This window comes from Rhinolophus hipposideros (genome assembly GCF_964194185.1).
Source record: "Rhinolophus hipposideros genome assembly, chromosome: 19".
Taxonomy (NCBI): domain Eukaryota; kingdom Metazoa; phylum Chordata; class Mammalia; order Chiroptera; family Rhinolophidae; genus Rhinolophus; species Rhinolophus hipposideros.
The window spans coordinates 29835650-29856236 of NC_138065.1; the positions used below are offsets into that span (position 1 = coordinate 29835650).

The window sequence follows — 20587 nt, forward strand, 5'->3', positions numbered from 1 at the left end:
TCCAGTTGCCGTTGCTAGTTGCAGGGGGCGCAGCCCACCATCCCTTGCGGGAGTCGAATCAGCAACCTTGTGGTTGAGAGCCCACTGGCCCCTGTGGGATTCGAACTGGCAGCCTTCGGAGTTAGGAGCACGGAGCTCCAACCGCCTGAGCCACCGGGCCGGTCCTCATGTTCTAACATGACTTGTGCAGCACTGCAGTGATACCTCAAAACTACTTAGAAACACAGCAGGTGACACTTCCTACTGTTTACTACTGAAAATCCCTTGGAAGCCCCATAAAATTTCCCAGTATGAAATATGACTCTCACTGGAGTTTTGAAAACTTCTGGATAAAATACTTGAACAAAGGTCACATCACCTTCATCTTCCTTTTAGGAGTTCAACTCTGGGCTATGGCTCTGCTCTCATGACTTAGTAGTTGTGAGCCATCTCAGAAGTTCAGTTTCCTTTCTCATAAAATGAGGTTGGTTAAATATCACTTGACAGTAAACTTCTTAAATGCAGAGGAGTATTTTCATTTACCTTTTAACCCTCAGCCTGGTGCCTGGTACAGGGCCCAGTGCACAACTCAAGGCCTGTATGCTTAGGGAACGGAGGCATGCTAGGTGAACTAGATAGCACTGGTACACACAGTAAATGTCTGCTGACAGAATTAATGAATGAGCCATATCTACTTTCCAGAGTAGTTGTAATAAAAAACTGATATATATTAAAACACTCTGAAAAGTAACAAATATTACATCAACTTAAGGGATTATATTAAACATTGTACAAGGTTTGGAGTCAAATAAATGTGGATTCAAATTCCAGATCCAAGACTGAATGGCTGTGTCCTTAGATAAATTATTTAATCTCTGAGTTTCAGTTTCTTCATCTGTAAAATGGGGATAATAATATTCACCTGTTATATCAAGTTATGAGGCTAGATTTAGCTGACAAACGCTAAGACGCCTCGTGCATATAAAATGTACCATTTGTAAACCATTATTATTATTTTTCTCTTGTACACTAGATGTTTTCATATAAACATTTAAATATCAACCAATCTTGAAAACGACAGATTTGTTTTTCTCAAATGCCATTTATTAGAAAATACAATTCCAGAGAAAGTAGGAGATACAAGGACATCTGGGAAGTGGGTACAGTACACAGACCTCTTTAAATCAGGAGTATAGAGGGTCAAAATAAAATGAGCTACAGGCAAAAAGCCAGTAACACATCTATGGTCCATTCATCTGGAGAAGTCCACCGCTGTGCCCCACTCCCCTCACACCTCCTTACAGCAGACAGCTTTATCCTTGGCATTTTTAATTTAAAAGAAAAGTTTTAACTTCCTTGCTGCCCTGTGGCTTCAATGAATGGAGCTTCTTTCTCCAGTTACGGAATGAGTCAGCAAAAGGAGGAATTTCTGATCCTTGGAGCTGGGGAGGAAGCTGAGGAGGGGCAATATACAGAGTATCCCCCATTAACTCTGTTACGCAATCACAGGGCATCTCCAGCGAATTCTGGTTTAAAATGTTAATATCAAACTCCAAGTCTCTCCCTTTTTTTCAAGGCAGACAACCTTTTGGAGTAAAGCGCAGGAGTGAATTTCAAATCCATGTGGTAGAGAATGAAGAGTATTAAGAGATAAGAGACCCAATCTCTCCCTCCCAGCTCAGCTCCAATCAATCACTGCTCCAATCCAGCCTCCTCGAGACCAAAGAAAACCCCTGGAAAAAATGAGTTTGACAGGACCCCACACCCCTTTCCTTCAGTTAGGGCATCCTTTTGGTTTCGGGCTAAATAGGTTTATGGCCCCATAGGATGAGGGAAATTCTTATTAAAAATGTGACAGAAATGGAGTTTGGGAGAGAAGCAGCACAAAACGAGTAGTGGGTATTGTGAAAAGCTTTCCAGGACTACGCAGCAGGTGGCCACGTTGGCATCTGCAGCCTGGAGGCCCTTCCCAGAGCCCAGGTGCCCTTGGGTGAAATGAAAGCTAAGGGCCAAGGCAGCGTTTTATCCCACCAGACAAAACAGTAAGGGACAGACGTATGGGGGGTGCACCCCCAGTGTATTCACAGGGATCAAATGGCCCCCAGAAGGGTGAAAGAATGGAGGGGTAGAAGACAGTATTCAGGGCGTGTCCTAGCAAAGTAGGGGAAGATGAAAGGAAAAACTTCCCCGGAAAGAGCATGCGTCCCTGAATACAGGTCCTTTGGCAGAACCCCACATGGAAGGCCCTTCCTTACACACATAGGTATCACGTCGCTCTCCTTTGGAGGCAAAATCAGAAAGGCCCAGGAGCACAGGCCTCAGTTCAGCACACACAGCCCTTCCCATCCCTCCCTGGCCTGCCCTTGGGGAGGAGCGGGGGGGGGCTCTAACTGAGGACCCACTGGGCCCCTCCCCAAATAAATTCCTATAGAGAGAAACACAAAAACAAAAAACAAACACGAACCTAGGGAAAAGTCCAATAAGAACCTTAATCATACAAAAAGTCCAAATAGTCTTCCTCTTTTGCCTTCTGAGGCATATGTAAGTCCCTTCTCACAAAGCTTCCTGTCCAGTTAGGACAACATTACTATTTCATTTTTTAAAAATAAAAATAAAGACATCCACTCACCTTGCCCCAAAATGCTACTTTCTACAGCCCACCCCACACACCCAAACCAGGCATTGCTCCCTTGACACAAGGTAAACTTAAAACTTTGCTGCAACCTCACAGCCTCCAAGGGGCTGCTCATCACAATCAACCTAAATCCAGTTTGCAGAGCGGGAGATGGCAGAGAGCCTCTTACTCTCCCTGCCTCCTATCATGGAGGCCCAATCCACCTGATCAGCAGGGAGGCCTGCCAAGGGCCCTGCCCTTTTCCAAGGAAAGGACACGTCAAGCAGGGAGAGTCCTCTCCCCCGGCTCCACCACCAGCCTGGGGTCCTAGGCCAGGGCTCCGCTGGGCTCATGAGGTCTCATGACTTCGAGATCCCAGTGCAAACCAGCCGGTCTTCTCCTGGGCCAGGTCGAGCTCTCGCAGGCGGATGTGCACCTCCCCGAGGAGGACGTTCTCCCAGAATCCTTGCTCACTCAGCACACTAAGCTGTAGCTCCCGCTGCTGCAGGTCACCCTTGGGAATCCCATCATACACCAGCTGCAAACACAGAGATTGGGAAGAGGGACGTAGTAAGAGAGGGAACTCAAAGAATCCCGAGGGAACATGGAAGAGGGAGACGCTCCAGTTTGTGTTGGCTTGATCTGCTGAGGCTAACACGACTTTATCTCCCCAACCAGAATCCAAGGCAATAGAGAAGGCACACAGAACCCAAGCGAAGCATTAAAGAACACTGTTCTTTGCTCAGAGTTCAAGCAGGTGAGGGGCTTTTTATTGGAGTCACTGCTTATTATCAGCAAAGCATCAGCAGATTCCTCTTCCCTACAGGACAGGGCCCAGGCTACACCCCAGCTGTGGAACCCCAACCCTGAAAGTCAGCAAACTTTCCATGTAAAAGACAGGAAACATGGCTTTCCGGGCCATCTGATCTGCCATTCACAACAGGAGAGCAGCCACAGATGATATTTAAATGAATAGGTATGGCCATGTTCCAATACAACTTTATTTACAAACCCCTGCCCTCTCCCAACACCTTCCCCACACACCATCTCATTGTAGGTTGGGTTGCAGGTTTTCCGGGCCACTTTGGTTTTCTTTTTAGTGGTTTTCTGAGGGTCAGGAAGGAGGTAAATTTTCACATAGGGGTCGGGGTCATTCCCATCCTGGAGCAGTTGCTACAAAGGGAATGAAAAACAAAAAAAGATGAAGATTCTTATATCTGTCTTTTTATCATGATTCCTGAGATCACACGCTGACCCAGACTCTTATCTCACAAACCTGGCTTCTGGTAACGCATAGTAATTTATCTGGCTGTCTCCCAGATCACTCCATTCTGAGAGAAATATCTACCATAATAATGTTAGGTGCCCTAAAATATCAACTGGATTGCCTATTATATCCAGTCTATACTTTTTATACAAATGCTCAGGGCACGCCATACTTGGTCTGTTTTGAATGAACCATGATGTCCCCAGATATTTCCCTGCATTGCCCAGTGCCTTTTGTCTATTTTGTTATTTGATCCAAGTAACCCCCTACGAGGTGGAGAAATGAGTCAGAGAGATTAAAAATTAAGTTGCTTGCTCAAAGTCAGCCAATTAGTGACTCACCCAGTTTGACTTTTAAATCTTAAGTTAGAGCTTGTCATGCCTGTGGACCCCAAAAGAAAGATTCATTTGATGTGAACCCCAAGAAGGAATTTATCTACTGAGTGAGATGGACTCTTCATGGTCAACCAAGGGCCTAAATTTTATGAATAACAAGAGCCTAGCGGCCATTTGCTGACAGGGGCTTCTTACATACCAGGATACCAGGAAGAACCTCAGACTGAGCTCTCAGCTTTCCACACACACTATGCCCTGCTGGTTTCTGCTGGCTGAGTCAACTACGATAAGGGAGTTCCTGATTTTGTCTTCTTGACCAATGGATTAAGACCTGCCCTATCTAGTCAGAACTGCTTCTTAACGACCAATCAGAACTGAAAAATTTGGAAACTTCATTTGCATAAAATTGGGAACCTGGAAAGAAACTTTATAAAAGATGGCATCCAATTTGTCTCAGTGGAGCAAAATTTAGATTGCAACCTGAATCTGTGTCTCCCGAGCAGCAGTTCTTTTTGTTCAAATAAATGCTTTTTAAATCTTTATTACAGTCTAAAATTAATTTTGGTTTACATGCCTCTGCTCAAAACCATCCAATGGTTCCCATCTCACTCAAGATAAAAAGCCAGTCCTGACTGTGGGTCCCAGGCTCTAGTCAGCTGTGCTCTCTCCAACTTTATCATCCCCTACTTTCCCCTTTGTTCCAAAGGCTTCAGCCACAAGGCCCCATTATAGTTCCACATGCATCCCAGGCAGGCTCCCCAGCTTTTGAATTTAACTGCTCCCTCTGCCGGGAATAGATCTTCAGATATATATGCATGGCTCTCTCCAATACCTGCTTATTAATGAGGGCTTCCCTGACCTATGCAAAACTGCCACTACCTATATTCCATCCCTCTATTCCTTCTCTGATTCATTTCTCACCAGAGCACTTGCCATATATTTGTCTGTCAGACTCTTCCTACTGGAATATAAGCTCCCTGAGGGCAAGGATTTTGTTTTGTTTACCCTGTACCCAGAGCTAATGTAGCAATAGTAGGCTCATAGTAGGTACCTGATGAATATTTGTGGAATGAATGAATGAATGAATGAATGGTGCAGTAAGAGTGCAACCCAGGTCTCTAACTCCAAAGCCCATGCTTCTTCTGCCGTATGCCAATGCCCCGGCCTATAAAGCCCAGCACACTGCAGGTATTCGGTAAAAGTTCCCTTCCCCTCCCCTCACAATGCTCGTAGAATCACACCAAAAATTTTAGTAATTATATACTGCATGGATTATGCTCAAATAACTAGGTAATAAGCCCCTTGGGCCTCTTCCTTATTATAATAACCATAATTACCATAACAATAATACCAGGCACTATGTTAGGTGCTCTACATGCACTATCTCATTTAATGCCCATGACAACAACCCTATGATGAAGACACTAACATTATCTTCATTTAATGAGGCTCCCAGTAATTAGGCTACTTGCCAAAGACGACAGGTGGTAAGAAGCTGTGTCCAGTACTGCTTGGTCATACCCTAGGTCTGGCATAGTAGCACGTCCATTGGTGGGGACTCAGTAACTTTGTGGTTATTGTCACGAGGTGGAGGCAGAGGTCTGACCAGTCAGAAAAGTACCAGAATCTGAACTACATGAGGACTGTGCATGCACTTACCAAGCCCCGAATGTGCATCACCATGATGAAGAGTTTATTGTTTTTGTAGGAGATGGACAGCTTCACCTCCCCTCCCACCTTCCCAACAGGCCGGGCCCATGTGCCGTCTGTAGGGACAAAGGAAACCAAGAAAGGTCATGAAGCCAGCCCTGTCCCCATCTGGTACCAGGCAGATGTTTGTTTCCCTCTGACTCCCTCATCCCCCAACAGTATCTCCATGTCAGGTTCCTGATACCTATGGAGGGTTGGACAGGGGACATCTGCTGACATGATAGAGAGTTAGGTTGGGATGGGTCTATCCAATTTGTGTAGTCACCAACTGAATATCCAGTCCCTGGGGAAGCTGTGCAAGCAGCTATGGACCCCACAGTCTGAGTGGGAAACCAGATTCTCTAGCCAGTAAGCAAAGGATCAGAGACAAGTCAAGAAAAGAGAACTGGGAAGAGGTAGGGGCAGGAGAAATTACCCTTGAGAATGGTTCAGAGGATTGGCAGAAATGTCACAGAGAAGGCACTGTACCTGAAGACTTGGAGGCCAGGCTGGTGCCTGCAGCTTTCTCATCCCGTGGCAGAGGGTGGAAGAAGGTATACACCAAATCACACTGGAATGGAAGCAGAAAATAGGGTCATTCTTCAATAGGCGACGGCCCAATTAAAAAAAGGAAAGAGACTGTTCCAGAGTAAAATACTTCAGAAATGTAACAATCAAATGTAATATGCAGTTCTTGTTTTGGATCATGGTTCAAACCAACCAACTGTAAAAAGAATTTGGGGGATGAGAGGAAATTTTTGAATATGGGCTATGTATTGGATGATATAATGACACTGCGGTTATGTAAGAATATGTCCTTATTTTTTAGAAATGCATAGTGAGTATTTAGGGGTAGAATGTTATGATATCTGTGATTTACTTTAAAATACTTCATACAAAAATACATGGAGCAAATATGGCAAAATATTAACTGTTTAGGTGATATATAGATATAGGCACTCATACTGTTTCTCTATTTTTCTGTATGTTTGAAATTTCTCATAATAAAGTCATTTTTAAAAAGAAAAAACAAATAAAACTAGGTCATTTCAGGTCAAAAGCAGTCTCTTCTTTTCTACCAACCATTCCCCCCCACACACACCCCCTTAGCAAAGAAATGCCTGAGCCAGCCTTGGACAAAGATCGTGAATCCTGCTCTGTAGACTGTTTCCTTAGTAACTAGGGGAAACAAAAACCCAAACTAAAATGTGTGAATATACCCACTGAAGCATTAATAGTAGGGGGAAAAATGGACATAATCTAAATGTCTTTCAAGAAGCGAATAGTTAAGGAGACTATGGATGCATTAATTTGGTACAGATATTTAAAGTTATGCTTATTATAAATGCTAAGTGAAAAAAACAGAGTATTGAATTATATTTAAGCTATGACCCCTATAAAACTGTAAGTCACATTTGCATATGGACAAATAGGAAAGAAATATGGAAATGAAGCTAGATGATCTGTTCAGGTGATGGGACTCCTGAGGACTATTTTGTTTTTATGCCCATTATAATACCAAATTATACTACTATTTGTTTTTTAAAAAATCCAAGTGGTGTTAAGAAAAAGAAACAGCAGGACAACAAACCAAGAGTCAAGTACATTTTCAGCCCCTCCCAGGAATGTGACCTTAAACTAGTCTGGAATTTCCTGGTCAACATTAGTGAGGTATCTGCCAGCTAAGACCCCTGTGGCCCTTCCCGATAAGAAGGTGCCCTTACCTGAAACAATCAATGCTTTTTTTTTTTGCTAATGACTTCCATGTCCCACCCAGTTTTTGCCTAGAAAAACCTTCAGCTCTGTACAATTTCTCAAAATACCTCTCTACTTACTAGATGGGATGCTGCCCGATCCTTGAATTTACTTGGTTGAATTTTTGCTTGTTAACAGTGGATATGTAACCTAACCAACACATGTAGCCTAGCAGGTAACCTAGCATGAATTAATCTTGTACTGGCATAGAATTAACCCCTAGTCATTAGCAGAATGTGAAAGCATTCACGAGACTCTACAAGAGCAAGAAAAGGTTTTTTTGAAAGTCAGGCAGAGAGAGAGTTCTGCTGGGAACTGGTGAAAATAGTTTTGCCAGGGCAGTCTGATAGAGAGAGCTGCTGAGACAGGAGTAAGAGAAACACTCGCAGAAGGAGTTTGGCAGGGCAGAGTCTGCTGAAGACAGCTGCACCAGTTTTCTGTTTAGCTCAAGTTTTATATTTTCCTAAGCAGGATGTAGGGTGCTTGTCAGCTTGCAGGGGAACTGCCATTACAATTGTTTTCTCCTGGGAACTGTCCTGTTCCCATCTATGATGGATGTCAGCTTGCAGGGGGCTGCTCTTGCGATTGGGAACTGTTCTGTTCCCACCTATGATGGATGTAAGGTGCTTGTCAGCTTGCAGGTGCAGCGCTAGCCAGGCAATTCAAAGCCAAGCGGTTAATTTTTAAGCTTGGTCCCCGCTAACACACATGCTCACTCCTGTTAACTCTTTGCCTGTCCCATCCTGCCAGCTCACAAGCCCGCTCCTGTTAACTCTTTACTTGTCTCATCAAATCTTTGTTTAGAGTTTATAACTTTGCCTTGATTAACCTGTAACTCCACTTAGATCACTCTAAAATCTGTAAGGTTTGTGTAATGCTATCTTGTAATTTGCTAAGTTTCACAGAAAGACCGAGACTTGATCAGATGTTTAGCTATCCCTATGCTTCCCTTCACACTGGTGACCGCTAGAATTGTCTCAGGAAAAAGGCCAAGATGTTCTGCAAGACCAGGGCGGTGAACGAGCTGAAACTGCCTGAGACCAGCTACAGCAGCCTGAAGGGACCGTCCAGTGACCTCTTCCTCCTGAACTTTCCTCATTATAATACTAAAATCTCCACCCAGGTGCAGAGATTTTCTCCCATTTTTGAACATGGGATGTAGGTATAACCATGTTCCCTGACTGCACATACACTAGAATGTCCCCTCCTACAGAGGCAATGACAAAATCTATCTTGATATTCATGCATGATTTCCACTAATAAAGATGGACTGGATGCTTTGTGTGGGGACACACTGCTCTGGGAATGATCCTGGTGTGTCCTTGCTTGATGGCTCCCAATAAAGTTCTTTCTCAAAAAATCATCTCCAAGTTGTCTTTTGGCCGGCAACTACTGAGCATTGGACCCAGTTCAGTCTAGTAACAGATTCAACCTACTCAAAAAATTCCTTTTCCTCAGGAACTCGTTCATTCCTCAGGTTCCAGATCAGAACCAAGCCCTCTGGGATGGCATCTGACACCTACCTGCATGCCCGCTGCATTCTTTTCACTGCGTTTCTATGCCTGACCCCCGAGGCTGAGCCACAACCCGGTCCCCTCCACCTCCCCGACCTCCTCTGCAGAGTCAGTTTGCAGGTGGCAGCTATAGCGATTGGGAACTGTTCTGTTCCCACCTATGATGGATTAAGGTGCTTGTCAGAAGAGCCCAGTGCCCTCCCTGATTGTCTGCAGGCTCCCCCTTCTGCAGCATCCCTCATACCCCACAGCAGTGCCTGGAACCACCAGGACCACAGGACAGCTCACCCACCTCAGCCACCTCTGGGATGGCGTGGATCAAGCGCCAGATGTAGCCGTTTAACTCCTCTCTCCGCCGCTCAGCCCCTGCATCTCCCCTAGGGCGGCCAATCATGAAGCGACTGGGGAAGCTAGGGAGGAGGGTGGGCCATGATGGGGAAGATAGGGAAAGAAACTTAAGAGGCACCAGGGTTTTGTCACATTTCATTTGCATTTTCAGTCATCTGACCCACATTTCTCACCAGCCTCCCTTCCCAGGGACCACCCCCAACATGCTCCATTCCAGCAAAGGACACACCTGGACAGTTCCAAGGACCCCAGATAAGAAAACCAAGCTGTTGGGGAGAGTCCTGAGTCTCCAGAAGTGCCTCTGGGGCTTTAGAGGCCCCAGTTTTCTCCATCAAGGTAAAAATTGTTTGAAAAATCATTTTTTTTTAAATTGTGGTGAAATACACTTAACAAAATTGACCATCTTAACAATTTTTAAGTGTACAGTTCAGTTTATTTATGTACATTCACATTGTTGTGCAACCATCACTATTGCCTATCTCCAGAACTCTTTTCATCTTGCAGAACTGAAAGTCTGTACCCATTAAACAACTCCCTATTTCCCCCTTCCCCCCAGACCCTGGAAACCACCATTTTACTTTTTGTCTGTATGAACTTTGCTACTCTAAGTACTTAATATAATATAAGAGGAATATCATACAGTATTTGTCTTGTTTGTGACAGGCGTATTTCCCTTAGCTTAATGTCCTCAAGATTCAGCCATATGACAGGATATCCTTCCTTTTTAAGGTTGTATGTATGTATGTATGCATGTAGACACTACCCTTTGTTTATCTATTTGAAAAATATTTTCACTCTTTAAAAGACAAGAAACTTTGAAACATCTTCACATTTAGTAAATACCCTGCCTTTAGACCCAGTTCGCTTTGCTTCTGGCAGGTGGGCCCAGCTTATTTTCAAGGCTGGAGTGAAACTTCTTGAGAGCGTCAGGAGAGCTTGGCCAGCAGGGGCAGCACTTGTTATGAAACGCATTACCATGCCAAGAAAACCAAGGACCTACTGTTGATATTTAAAAGAACAGTTTCTCACTCCTGCAATCCTGTCCACGCCCCATCCATTCTCCCTCCCCAGTATCTTCTGGCAGAGAGCAAAGGGGGCAGCTACCTGGGCAAGAGGGAAGAAGGGAAGAGCAGTCGCAGCTTATTGTGTAACTCCTGGAATTCCTCAAACGTCCGCTGGATATAAGTGGCCTCGTGAGCATTCTCTCGCATCACCTTTACCACATAAATCTGCAAAGGTTCAAGTCTTAGAGAATACCTGCCAAGCCCTCCGCACCCAATGGAGGAGGCAGGTAAGAAAACTGAAGAGTGTGTGTGTGTGTGTGTGTGTACGTGTGTGTGGTAGGGGGATACACTTTCCAGAAGGAAGAGGGCAAAAGTATCTCCAATGGAGAGGCAGATGATATGCATATATATTTATGCAGGAATCCAAAGCAAAGATTTCCTGCACATGTCTCACAAGACCCTTGACTCAGAGTAACCATCCAATTCAGCTCCCTGAACCCAGGCAGGCCACTTGGGCAAGGGAGAGGGAAGTGGTCTGTGACTCTTCCCAACACAGAATACTCAGTCCACTCCAGTGCCCACCGTGTGGATGTGAAAAAACAGAACCCAGTAAGCTGGGAGCACTGAGGAACAAGAGACGGTCAGATTGGAGAAGATGCTTACGTAGGCCTTGTTGGGATGGAAGACCTTCTCCTGGCGGCAGACAAAGACATCACTAAGGCGGCCAGAGCGCTGGAGAGTGTATGTGCGGGGGGCAAAGGAAAGGGTCAACCGGTCATCTGAGCCCGTGAACTTCATCTGAGCCAGGTTATGGATGAAAAAATTGAGCTTTGTGGCTACACTGCCCAGGCTGGACTCAATCAACCTGTTGGTGCAAGAGGATGAAAAGAGAAGGATGTCACCATAGACCCAAGTCCCCACTGTCTGGACAGACTATCTCAAGGACTATCCCCTGACACCTGAGACTAACACTTAGCTCAGATCAAATAATATTCCCTGTGTAATATCCTCACAGTGCACATGACTAGCACATAATTATCCACATGCAATTTATTCATGTGAAGCTGAGAGTCCTATCTCTACTTGCCGTCCTCCTAAGCCAAAGACAGTTCAACCCGGGTAGGAAGGAATTAGGGACTCCACCTAGGGTCACCATGTAAACATCTGAATATTGTCAAACTGAATTTGAAAGTTCAGTAGCAAGCAACTTCACCAAGCACCTTTCAATCTATAGATTTCAGTTCAAAAGGAACAGTTCTGTGATAGACCAACACAAAAAATGTAGCTCACTAAGTTCCAAAAGTACTGTAGAATAAGGAGACATCATCTACACAGAGAAAACTATAGACTGCTTTCATAAATGTTTTAGTGTGCCTAAAAACATCAAATATGGGAAAATGGAACTGTGGTATTTATGTCTTGAAAAAGGGGAAGGAAGGTTCTGATCCAGAGAACTAAAAACTATTAAAAACCGTATTTACCCCATAAACAAAGTCTTTGACCAAGACCTGATGAGAATGCAAATAAGAACAGATTACAGTACCACTATAAACAAAGAGCAGATGGAAACTGAGTCTGAGAGAAGCGAAGTGATTTACCTAAGTCAGAGGCAAAGTTGGGGCAGTAGACCCACTTTGTCACCTCTCGGCCGTGCCATCTAAGCTAACCATTTCCCATTTCCCTAGCCCCGCTCCTCCCCAGCAGGCAGCCTGGAAATTAAATACTCAGTTTGGGCAACACATTTTATGCGCAGCGTGTTACCTAGTAAAGTAGGTGGTGGCATTGGCCTCTGTGTCCTGAGGCCTCAGGGCGTCATACACATACTTGAGGTCCTCCAGGTCTGAGAGCTCAGGGATCCCACAGGACAACATCTAGGAGAGCAAAGGAGGAGAGAGGGCACCTGTAACAACCAGGATGTCTTGCTTTTCCCCACCATAAGGCAAGCTTTTCTACAACTATGCTCCCTAACCTTCCTAGAGGGTGGTAGACAGATGCTGTGGGCAGTGGCTGGAGGGCCACAGGAATGGAGGGGCTGGAGCAGGAAGTCACACACCTGCACAGACACCATTGTCCCCAGGATTCTAGGCCCTGCCTTTATCTAGAGCTCAGAAAAGTAGGTTCAGAAATTCAGAAATCCTTGGAAACAAGACAGGGGAGTCTTAAAGATGGTGCCAGATGATAAGAAGGAAGGGTTCAGAAGGAAATGGAGCTCCTCACCAGGCCCAGAAGGTTGAGGAAGAGGTGGGTGTGCTTGCGAATGAGGTTGTAGGCTTGGCAGCAAAGGTCAACAAAATCATGGAAGCGGCTGGAAGGCTTGTCACCCCCGTTGATGACATACGCCATGTCCGAGGTGAAGACAAAGGGGGCACGGTCCCTGGGCCAAGGGGAACACATAGGCAGACAGTCAATACCTTGCAGGCTGTCTCAGGGGACGATGATTCCCCTCACCCTTCATCACCTGTGTGGACCTGGATAGATGGGGCTCTCTTTTTTGTTTTTCTTTTCCTACCTTAATCCTAAAAGGTCCCCAGAGATATCCCTCATTGGTTCCTTGTCTGTGAGCTAGCAAGATTTTTTCCTGGATATGTAATTGTATTCCCTTTACTGTGGTTTGGGCTCATTTCCCTTTGCTCAGTCCTCAGCAGGGGGAGAAAAGCTGGCCCCTGCTTTCTTCTGTAAGGCCCTGCAAGTTTGATCTCTTAATCAGTCTTCTCTTCTCCAAAGCTGCTCAGCCCGGGAACCATGCTCTGAAGTGCAGCCCCTTCCATTATGGGCTTGTGTCCCAGCTCTGAACCACTTCTGCTGACCACCCCCTGCCCTAAACACATATGCTGGCTTCAGGAGACCACTTAGGACCACTTACCGTTTGATATTGCCAAACATCTGGGCGTGGCCCAGGAAGCGGCCAAAATCTATGTGGAACATGTGGCCAGTCGTCTTCAGCATGATGTTGTCATTGTGTCGGTCACAGATGCCTAAGACGTAAGTGGCCACACAACAGCCAGCACAGGAATAGATGAAGTTCTCCACGGCCTGGGAGGAGGGAAAACAGAAGGTAAAAGAGAACACAAAGCTGGCTTAAAAGGACTCCAAGGGCCACAGCCAGACTGAATTCCACCAACGCTGGCCTCTCTCACGAGTCCCAACAACACCTCACATCTGCCTGTTCAGCCTTCATCACGTACTAACGTACACACTGATGCACACAGAAAAGGTTCTTATATCTTATGGAGCATAACAAGATGGAAGGCTTCCACAATTATCTCTTTATCACTTTATCTGAAATTCATCTTCCTCTGTACCTTTCTGTCTCCCAGGGAGCATGGTTGGAAAGACAAACCATCCAGAGCCCAGACTTGACCAGCCCAGGATAAAGAGGCCTTAATAGACAGGAAGACTGACGTGTACAACTTTTCCAACTGGCTGTGACAGTCTTAACTCAAGCACACACTGAGGCAGTCGACTTAAAGGTCCTTTCCTGACCTTGCTCAGAATTCTTCCATCCTTCTCGCTGACCCAAATACAACTCCCATCCCCAGTGTTCTTAGTAATGGCTAAATGCTAACCTCATTAAAGTCACTTCACACTGAAGAAGAGCTGAGGCAGCTTAACACTTCTATGGGTATTTTATACTTGAAAATCAGACATCTCCAGTTGGATGTCTTAATGTGTTAGAGATATTTTTTCATTTTAAAGCAGGAAGGGAAGAAGGATGGGATTGGTACACCTTCTTTTATCTGGTCAATGCCTATCCCCTTATGTCTTTCCAGGAAGTAAAAATACATGGAATAAGCAAATGGACATCTTTCACCCTCTAAATCCTCTTTGTGAGGTTTATAGGATTCCTAAGAATTCAAGAAAGGCTCATCAGCAGAGGGCAACAATTATTACAGCCAACCAGGAATGTACGAAGTTGGGAAAGGAAGAAAGCTTCCCAGATAGAGAATGTGTGTCCTCCCTACCACCCTCTGTAAATTTCCAGCCATCCTTCATATACTTCCTGGAGTCCCACTCCTTTCCCAGACCTCCCCAGCTCACACTGACTTCTCCCCTATTGAGCCCCCACAGCCGCACAGCCCCACTGCCACCACCATTTAGTCAGGGCTTAGTCTTTTCACTCCCCCCGGGGCTAGAGATCCCATCTCCCAGCAGCTTCCTGTCTGTTCCACATGGCCTATTTCAAAACTAGCTACACACAGCAACCTCTCACATACTTGTCGAATTAAACCAGATGACTAATCCATAGGAAACTAAGAATAGAAAGTTTATCAAAGTTACAGAATACACCTTCTGAAAGAAAGACTATTTCTATGCAAGGGAAATATATGAATGAAAGGAAACCACTCAATAAGGAGTAGAGCACATAAACTACATCTTGACCTTCACCTCCAACAACTTGCCTTCCTGTCACAGATATTCTTTCTACCTGAAATGCATCCTATTTTGACTCACAAACAGTTGTGTGGCTATGGGCAAATAACTAAAGTCCCATCACCTAAGTTATGCAGGGTGTTAGCAGGAAGTCTCACCGAACAAGGGGAGCTCTCCTAAGGTAAGGGGTCTCACTTGTAAGATATGGGGAACTCTCTTTTGCTGAGTAAGTGGCCAAGAGCCAAATGTCTCTAGTTCTTTCATACTGGAAGTCATCATAAGACTCTACCAATGTCATTTTAGCAGGAAGGCCAGAAGGTCTGAGAAGCTAGCTTTGAAACACTTGATATTAAACGTTAAGATACAGAGTTAGTTTTCTGTGTGTGTATTCTTGTTGTACATACTTCTGTCATATTTATTATGACTTTTGATTACATTGGAGTAGCCATAGTTCCAGCACAGTGCATGGTGGCTGTTTAATACTTGAAAAACACATGTTAGTGGACAAGTGGGCTCTCAACCACAAGGTTGTCGGTTCAACTCCTCGAGTCCTGCAAGGGATGGTAGGCTGCGCCCCCTGCAACTAGAAACTGGCAACTGGACCTGGAGCTGAGCTGCACCCTCCACAACTAAGATCGAAAGGACAACAACTTGACTTGGAAAAAAGGCCTGGAAGTACAGACTGTTCCCCAATAAAGTCCTGTTCCCCTTCCCCAATAAAATCTTTAAAAAAAAAAAAGAAAGAAAAACACATGTTAGTAGATACAGTATACGGGTATGTGGGAGAAAAGAATCCCTATTACTCCTCTCCAAGGGCAGAGGACCTTGAAATTTGCAACACAGAAGGGGTGGCTTTTGGGGGATGGGGAAGGGATCACTATCCTCTAAAAGTATTGAGGAAATGCAAGTAGCCCCCTAGGCTAGAGCACAAATTATCATAAAATGGGGATGTGTGGGGGATGAAACTGGGGGGGAGTAGGCAGGGCTGGATTACAAAAGGCTTTGTGTTCAGTGCTATGGATATTGGACTTTTAGGACATAGGGAGCCTTTGAAGAACTTAGAGCAAAGGAATAGCATATAAAGGTTTGCACTTTATTAAAAAATACACAAACAAACCTCGGAAATCAAGTAGAGAACAGTAGTGAAAGGAGGAGAGGCATGCCAGTGGTTCAGGGAACTGACAGCAAAGAGTTGAAAGAAATGGGGAAAAAAGGACAGGATTGAGAGTTATTTGGGAAGAAGAATCAGCAGGATTTGGTACAGGATAGGGGGGCCAGAGGCAGCATCAGGACACCCACGGCTCTGGCTTGGATGCGAGTCATACCATTTACTGAGAGAAAACACTCAAAAAGCAGGTTTCAAAAGCAGGAGAGACAGAAAGCTGGGTTTTGTCTATACTGAGTTAAGGTTTGGATGAAACACAAGTGAGAAGTCCACTAAGCAGGTGGTGACAGAGTGTACAGCTCGAGGAAGGGAAGAGGGAAGGGCTTGGAAAGGCATCAGCATGTGGGTGGTAGTTAAAGTAAAAAGTGATAATAAGCTGGCACAAGACAATACAAAGAGAGTATAGCAGGTCAGGAATTAAACCCTGAGGAACGTCAATGTTTAAGGCTATTTAAGGTTATCTAATTATATGTTCACTAAACAACATTATAATTTATCCATGTAGGTACTCCCTCAGGAATGAAGTTCATTGATCAATATAAATTATTATTTGGATCCCCTTGGAAGTTAAATTATATAAATGAGCATTGTCCTATAGTCAGTCTCTTATGAGTTTGGTTATTGTGACTTGTTCCCTCCCCTAAACTTAATTAACCAGAGACTAGAGCCATGAAACTGTGGACCAACCATGAACCACAGCAGCCCACCAAGGCCCTACCATCCAGTAAAGCTGCACCTGAGAAACAGGTGAGCCTTCTTTTCTATCATCTCCATCTCCTACCTAACCTTAATCCTGGCTTCCAGTTACAGCCTTGCCACAAAAAAAGCTCCGTAACTAAGAACAACTAAGTGAAATCTTAATTTACATATATGAAAAGAGAAGTTGGATTAAAATGATCTCTAAAGTCTCTTCCAACTAACTTTTGTTCTACAAAGTACTATGGAACCTCTTGGAGGGCACAGGAGAACTGAACAGTATCCACGATTAGGAGAAATACAGATAGGTTCTCAAAAGTTGGCCCTTCTCCTTCAAAATTCAATCTGCCAGGGGAACTCAATGAAGGTTTCCCAGCTGGATACAAGGGATTTTCTGTCAGTTTACCAGTCATTTGACCCACCCTAGACATCTGGAGACACCAGTCAGCCAAGAAAGAGTATTTCCCCGCAACACAGCTGAGCTGTCTCCTCTGAGCATGTGCAGGCCTCATGGTAACACAGCAATGGCCCAGAGTCAGGCACACACCCGCCCCGAACCCCCAGTCCTACCTTCTCGTACTCATCCTCCCCAGGGTTGTGTTTCTGCAGCCAGTCGGCCAGGGGCCGGTCCTTGAAAGAGCCTGTCACCCCATGTTCCACCTGGATCTTGCGCAGGGTCTCAGCGTTTGGGATCATCTCCACCATCCCTGTGAGGTAGGCACTGGTCATTCTCCAAGGCAGAGAGAGGGGACTGTTGGGAGAGGACTACAAGCACTTTGCTGGATGCTTCTCTGTAAATTCCACTCTAGGGCATTTGGACCAAGCCTGATATTAAGGGGAGCGAGTAATGGGAGAAAGGACGTCATTCCCTACATCTCACATTCCACAGTGACTCTGGTCTCTCCTATTCATTCATAGCTGCTTCTCCTTTTTTGCGTTTAAGTTTTACTCTGGAAATTTTCAAATACATATAAGAATAAAGAAACAGATCATGAACTCACACATAACCACTGCCCAGTTTCAAAAATTATCAACACTTCGCTGATCTTGTTTAACCTATTTCACTCACCCAACGCTGCTTTTCCCTCCTGGCTGGAGTATTTTAAAGCAAATCCCAGACATGCCATTTCAGTCGTAAATATTTCAAGTATAACTAACAAGGACATAACCACCACGTCATTATCACATCCAAAAAATTAACAATCATTCTTTAATCTCATGTCATCCAACCCAGTCCATATTCATCTATTCCCCAATTGCCTCAAAATATGTCTTTTTAAAATTGGTTTGGTTGAATCAGGATCTAAAGTCCACAGATACATTTGGCTGTTCTGTTTTATTTAATAAGTCTCTCTCCTCCACCTTCTTTTTTTATGCCACTCCACAGCTTCTAATAAAATCATCTTACCCTTATCATGTTTCTGGAGAAGCACACAGTTTATATTGGGAATGGGCAAAAGGACAAGAAGCAAAGGGCATCCCGACCCCTCACGTCCCCACCCCCTGCCAACTGACCTCTCCCCCTGCCAGTGGAGAAGCAGCGGAAAATCACCATGCGCATGTCCAGCCCCTCCTGGACCCAGATCTTACTCATGATGCGAATCATCTGCAGGGTGAGCATGTCCTGGCGAAGGTCGTCCCCACACTGGAGGGAGGAAGAGAAGACCAGAACCATCTCCATCGCCTCTCCAAATCCCGGGTCCTCCCAGACCTCCCAGGAGAATCTGAACTACAGTGACAGGGAGGGACTGCCCAGTTCTCCACCTCCGCCCTGCCCACTCAGCTCACAGGAGCTCAAACCACCAGAGATGGGCCATGCGGTGTTCTGGCTCTTCCCCAACCCTACATCCTCATCAGAACTGCAGTCAGGTTCCCCTTCTTCATGCAGCCCTCCTGACCATTAAGCCCTTTGAAAACTTGAATGTTTTCAAAGGATTCAGAACTTGGATTCAGAACTTATACACAACAAATATATATAAAAAATAAGTTACTAGGGGAGACTGGATGGCTCAGTTGGTTAGAGTGCGAGCTCTCAACAACAAGGTTGCCAGTTCAATTTCTGCACATGGGATGGTGGGCTGCACCCCCTGCAACTAAAGATTGAAAACGGCGACTGGACTTGGAGCTGAGCTGCGCCCTCCACAACTAGACTGAAGGACAACTACTTAGAGCTGATGGGCCCTGGAAAAACACACTGTTCCCCTATATTCCCCAATAGAAATGTATTTTAAAAAATCAGAGCTATATTAAACTTTATTAATAAATAAATAAGTTACTAAATCATGTATTTGCATTTCATCTCTCCCACTGGATTACATGTCCTGAGACTATCATTCACTTCTCAGAAGCATGAGTGTACCAGTTAAAGGACCTTATGGTTCAAGCAGTCCAATGTGCACCTGACGTATTAATTTCCTCTTTGACATCACTGCCAGTCATTCAGCCTCTGCTTGAATACCCTCAGGAACACACAGATCACCACCTTATCCATTCCACCATTGGGGTAGCTCTGCTTCCTAGAAAGCGCTTCTGTATATTGAACTGCCAGTTGCCCCACTACACATCCCAACCTCTGGAGCCATGCAGAAATTAGCCTATTTCCTTTTTCACCTGGCGGTCTTTCATATATTAAAATATCAGCATGGAATAGCAGGAAGAGAACTGGCCTGGGCCTGTTTCTGTCACCCTTGGGTTCCCTCCTCCCCTTCTTCCTACCACCTCCATCCTACCAGTCTTGAGGGAAGTGTCCTCACCTTGAAGATGACTCGGATGTTCTCACCCAGCGGATCCACATTCTGGAAGGAGAGCTTGAGGGGGACTGCATTGGAGTTGAAGTAGGAACAGTCCTGTCATAGTAGAGAAGATGGTGACGAGGGTCAGGGTAAAGGAAAATGGCCTGTCGAGCTTGGGTCAAGCTGCTGCTCATCCACCTGCTCATGGTTTCTTCTAGATTTTCTCAGGAGCCCTTATTCCTTTTTTCCCTCCCTATTGCCATCACCCTGTTCAGTTTGTTATGATCTCAGCTCTAATATGTGACCTCTCGTCTCTTAAGTTCGTTCTGCATACTAGTTGCGTGATTTCTGGTAAGTCATGTGTCCTATACCTCAGTTTACTCCTCTTTGAAATGGGGCTTCCAATAGTAGTGACTTCATAAGAGTCATGAGGATGGAATGCAATAACCAGCACAAAGCACTCAGAATGGTGCAGGGCGCAGACAGTGCGCATAAATAATAGACAACAGCTTCCCCAGCCCAGCTTCAACCCAACATCATCAAGAGACACTCATCCAGCCCCGACCCAGTTCCTCCACCCCGCACAGCTGTTGGGCAAAAGTCCCTACACATTAGGGTTGGGGAGAGGCCCAAATATGCCTTTCATCCTCATCTCTCTCAGTAACCAAGTCAGCGAGGACCTCACCTCCACTGAGCCCTCCCCACTCCGAGAGCCCCACACCCACTGGTCACTCACCCTGGGCACAATGCCCTTAACCAGCAGACTGGGGCTGAGCGGCAGGCGGCAGGAGCCATTGAGGGCAAAGAACTGTTTCACCTCCTCCAGGCCTGTGCGGAGGACCCCCTGAGAGGGACAGGAGAAGGGGTGAGGTAAGAGGCCCATAAGCTCCACTCAGAACCAGGTCTCTCCCCAAGGTGGGCGCCCAGCAGTGGTTGGTATATAACCAACGCCCTGTGAGGTGTGGACAACCTCCAGGAGACTATGAGAAAAGAAGACCATCCCTCCAACACCCCAGCCTGGGACCGTGCACGGGCAGAAAATCCAACAGCTCAAGAGGCGAGGTGCTGACAGAACAGCTCACAGGAGGATCCAGTGAGCCGAGGGCAGGCCGCACGTC

General features: G+C 45.5%; 1 protein-coding gene across 4 annotated transcripts in view; it reads right to left on the reverse strand.

The window, feature by feature from the left end:
• Positions 1 to 1070: 1070 nt before the first annotated feature.
• PIK3C2B (phosphatidylinositol-4-phosphate 3-kinase catalytic subunit type 2 beta) overlaps positions 1071 to 20587 on the reverse strand; it is a 63997-nt gene continuing 44480 nt past the window's right edge. For 3 of the 4 annotated variants that reach the window (XM_081026895.1, XM_081026896.1, XM_081026894.1), the window contains 14 exons: positions 20206 to 20313; positions 19491 to 19583; positions 18253 to 18382; positions 17308 to 17444; positions 13369 to 13538; positions 12723 to 12879; positions 12267 to 12376; positions 11169 to 11370; positions 10606 to 10730; positions 9446 to 9563; positions 6374 to 6455; positions 5855 to 5961; positions 3638 to 3766; positions 1071 to 3131 (listed from right to left, as the gene is read on the reverse strand). In XM_081026895.1, coding sequence (XP_080883021.1) covers positions 2943 to 3131; positions 3638 to 3766; positions 5855 to 5961; positions 6374 to 6455; positions 9446 to 9563; positions 10606 to 10730; positions 11169 to 11370; positions 12267 to 12376; positions 12723 to 12879; positions 13369 to 13538; positions 17308 to 17444; positions 18253 to 18382; positions 19491 to 19583; positions 20206 to 20313 — 1857 coding nt within the window. In that variant the 3' untranslated portion in view covers positions 1071 to 2942. The remainder of the gene's footprint in view (positions 3132 to 3637; positions 3767 to 5854; positions 5962 to 6373; positions 6456 to 9445; positions 9564 to 10605; positions 10731 to 11168; positions 11371 to 12266; positions 12377 to 12722; positions 12880 to 13368; positions 13539 to 17307; positions 17445 to 18252; positions 18383 to 19490; positions 19584 to 20205; positions 20314 to 20587) is intronic. The other variant, XM_081026897.1, reaches the window with a different exon arrangement.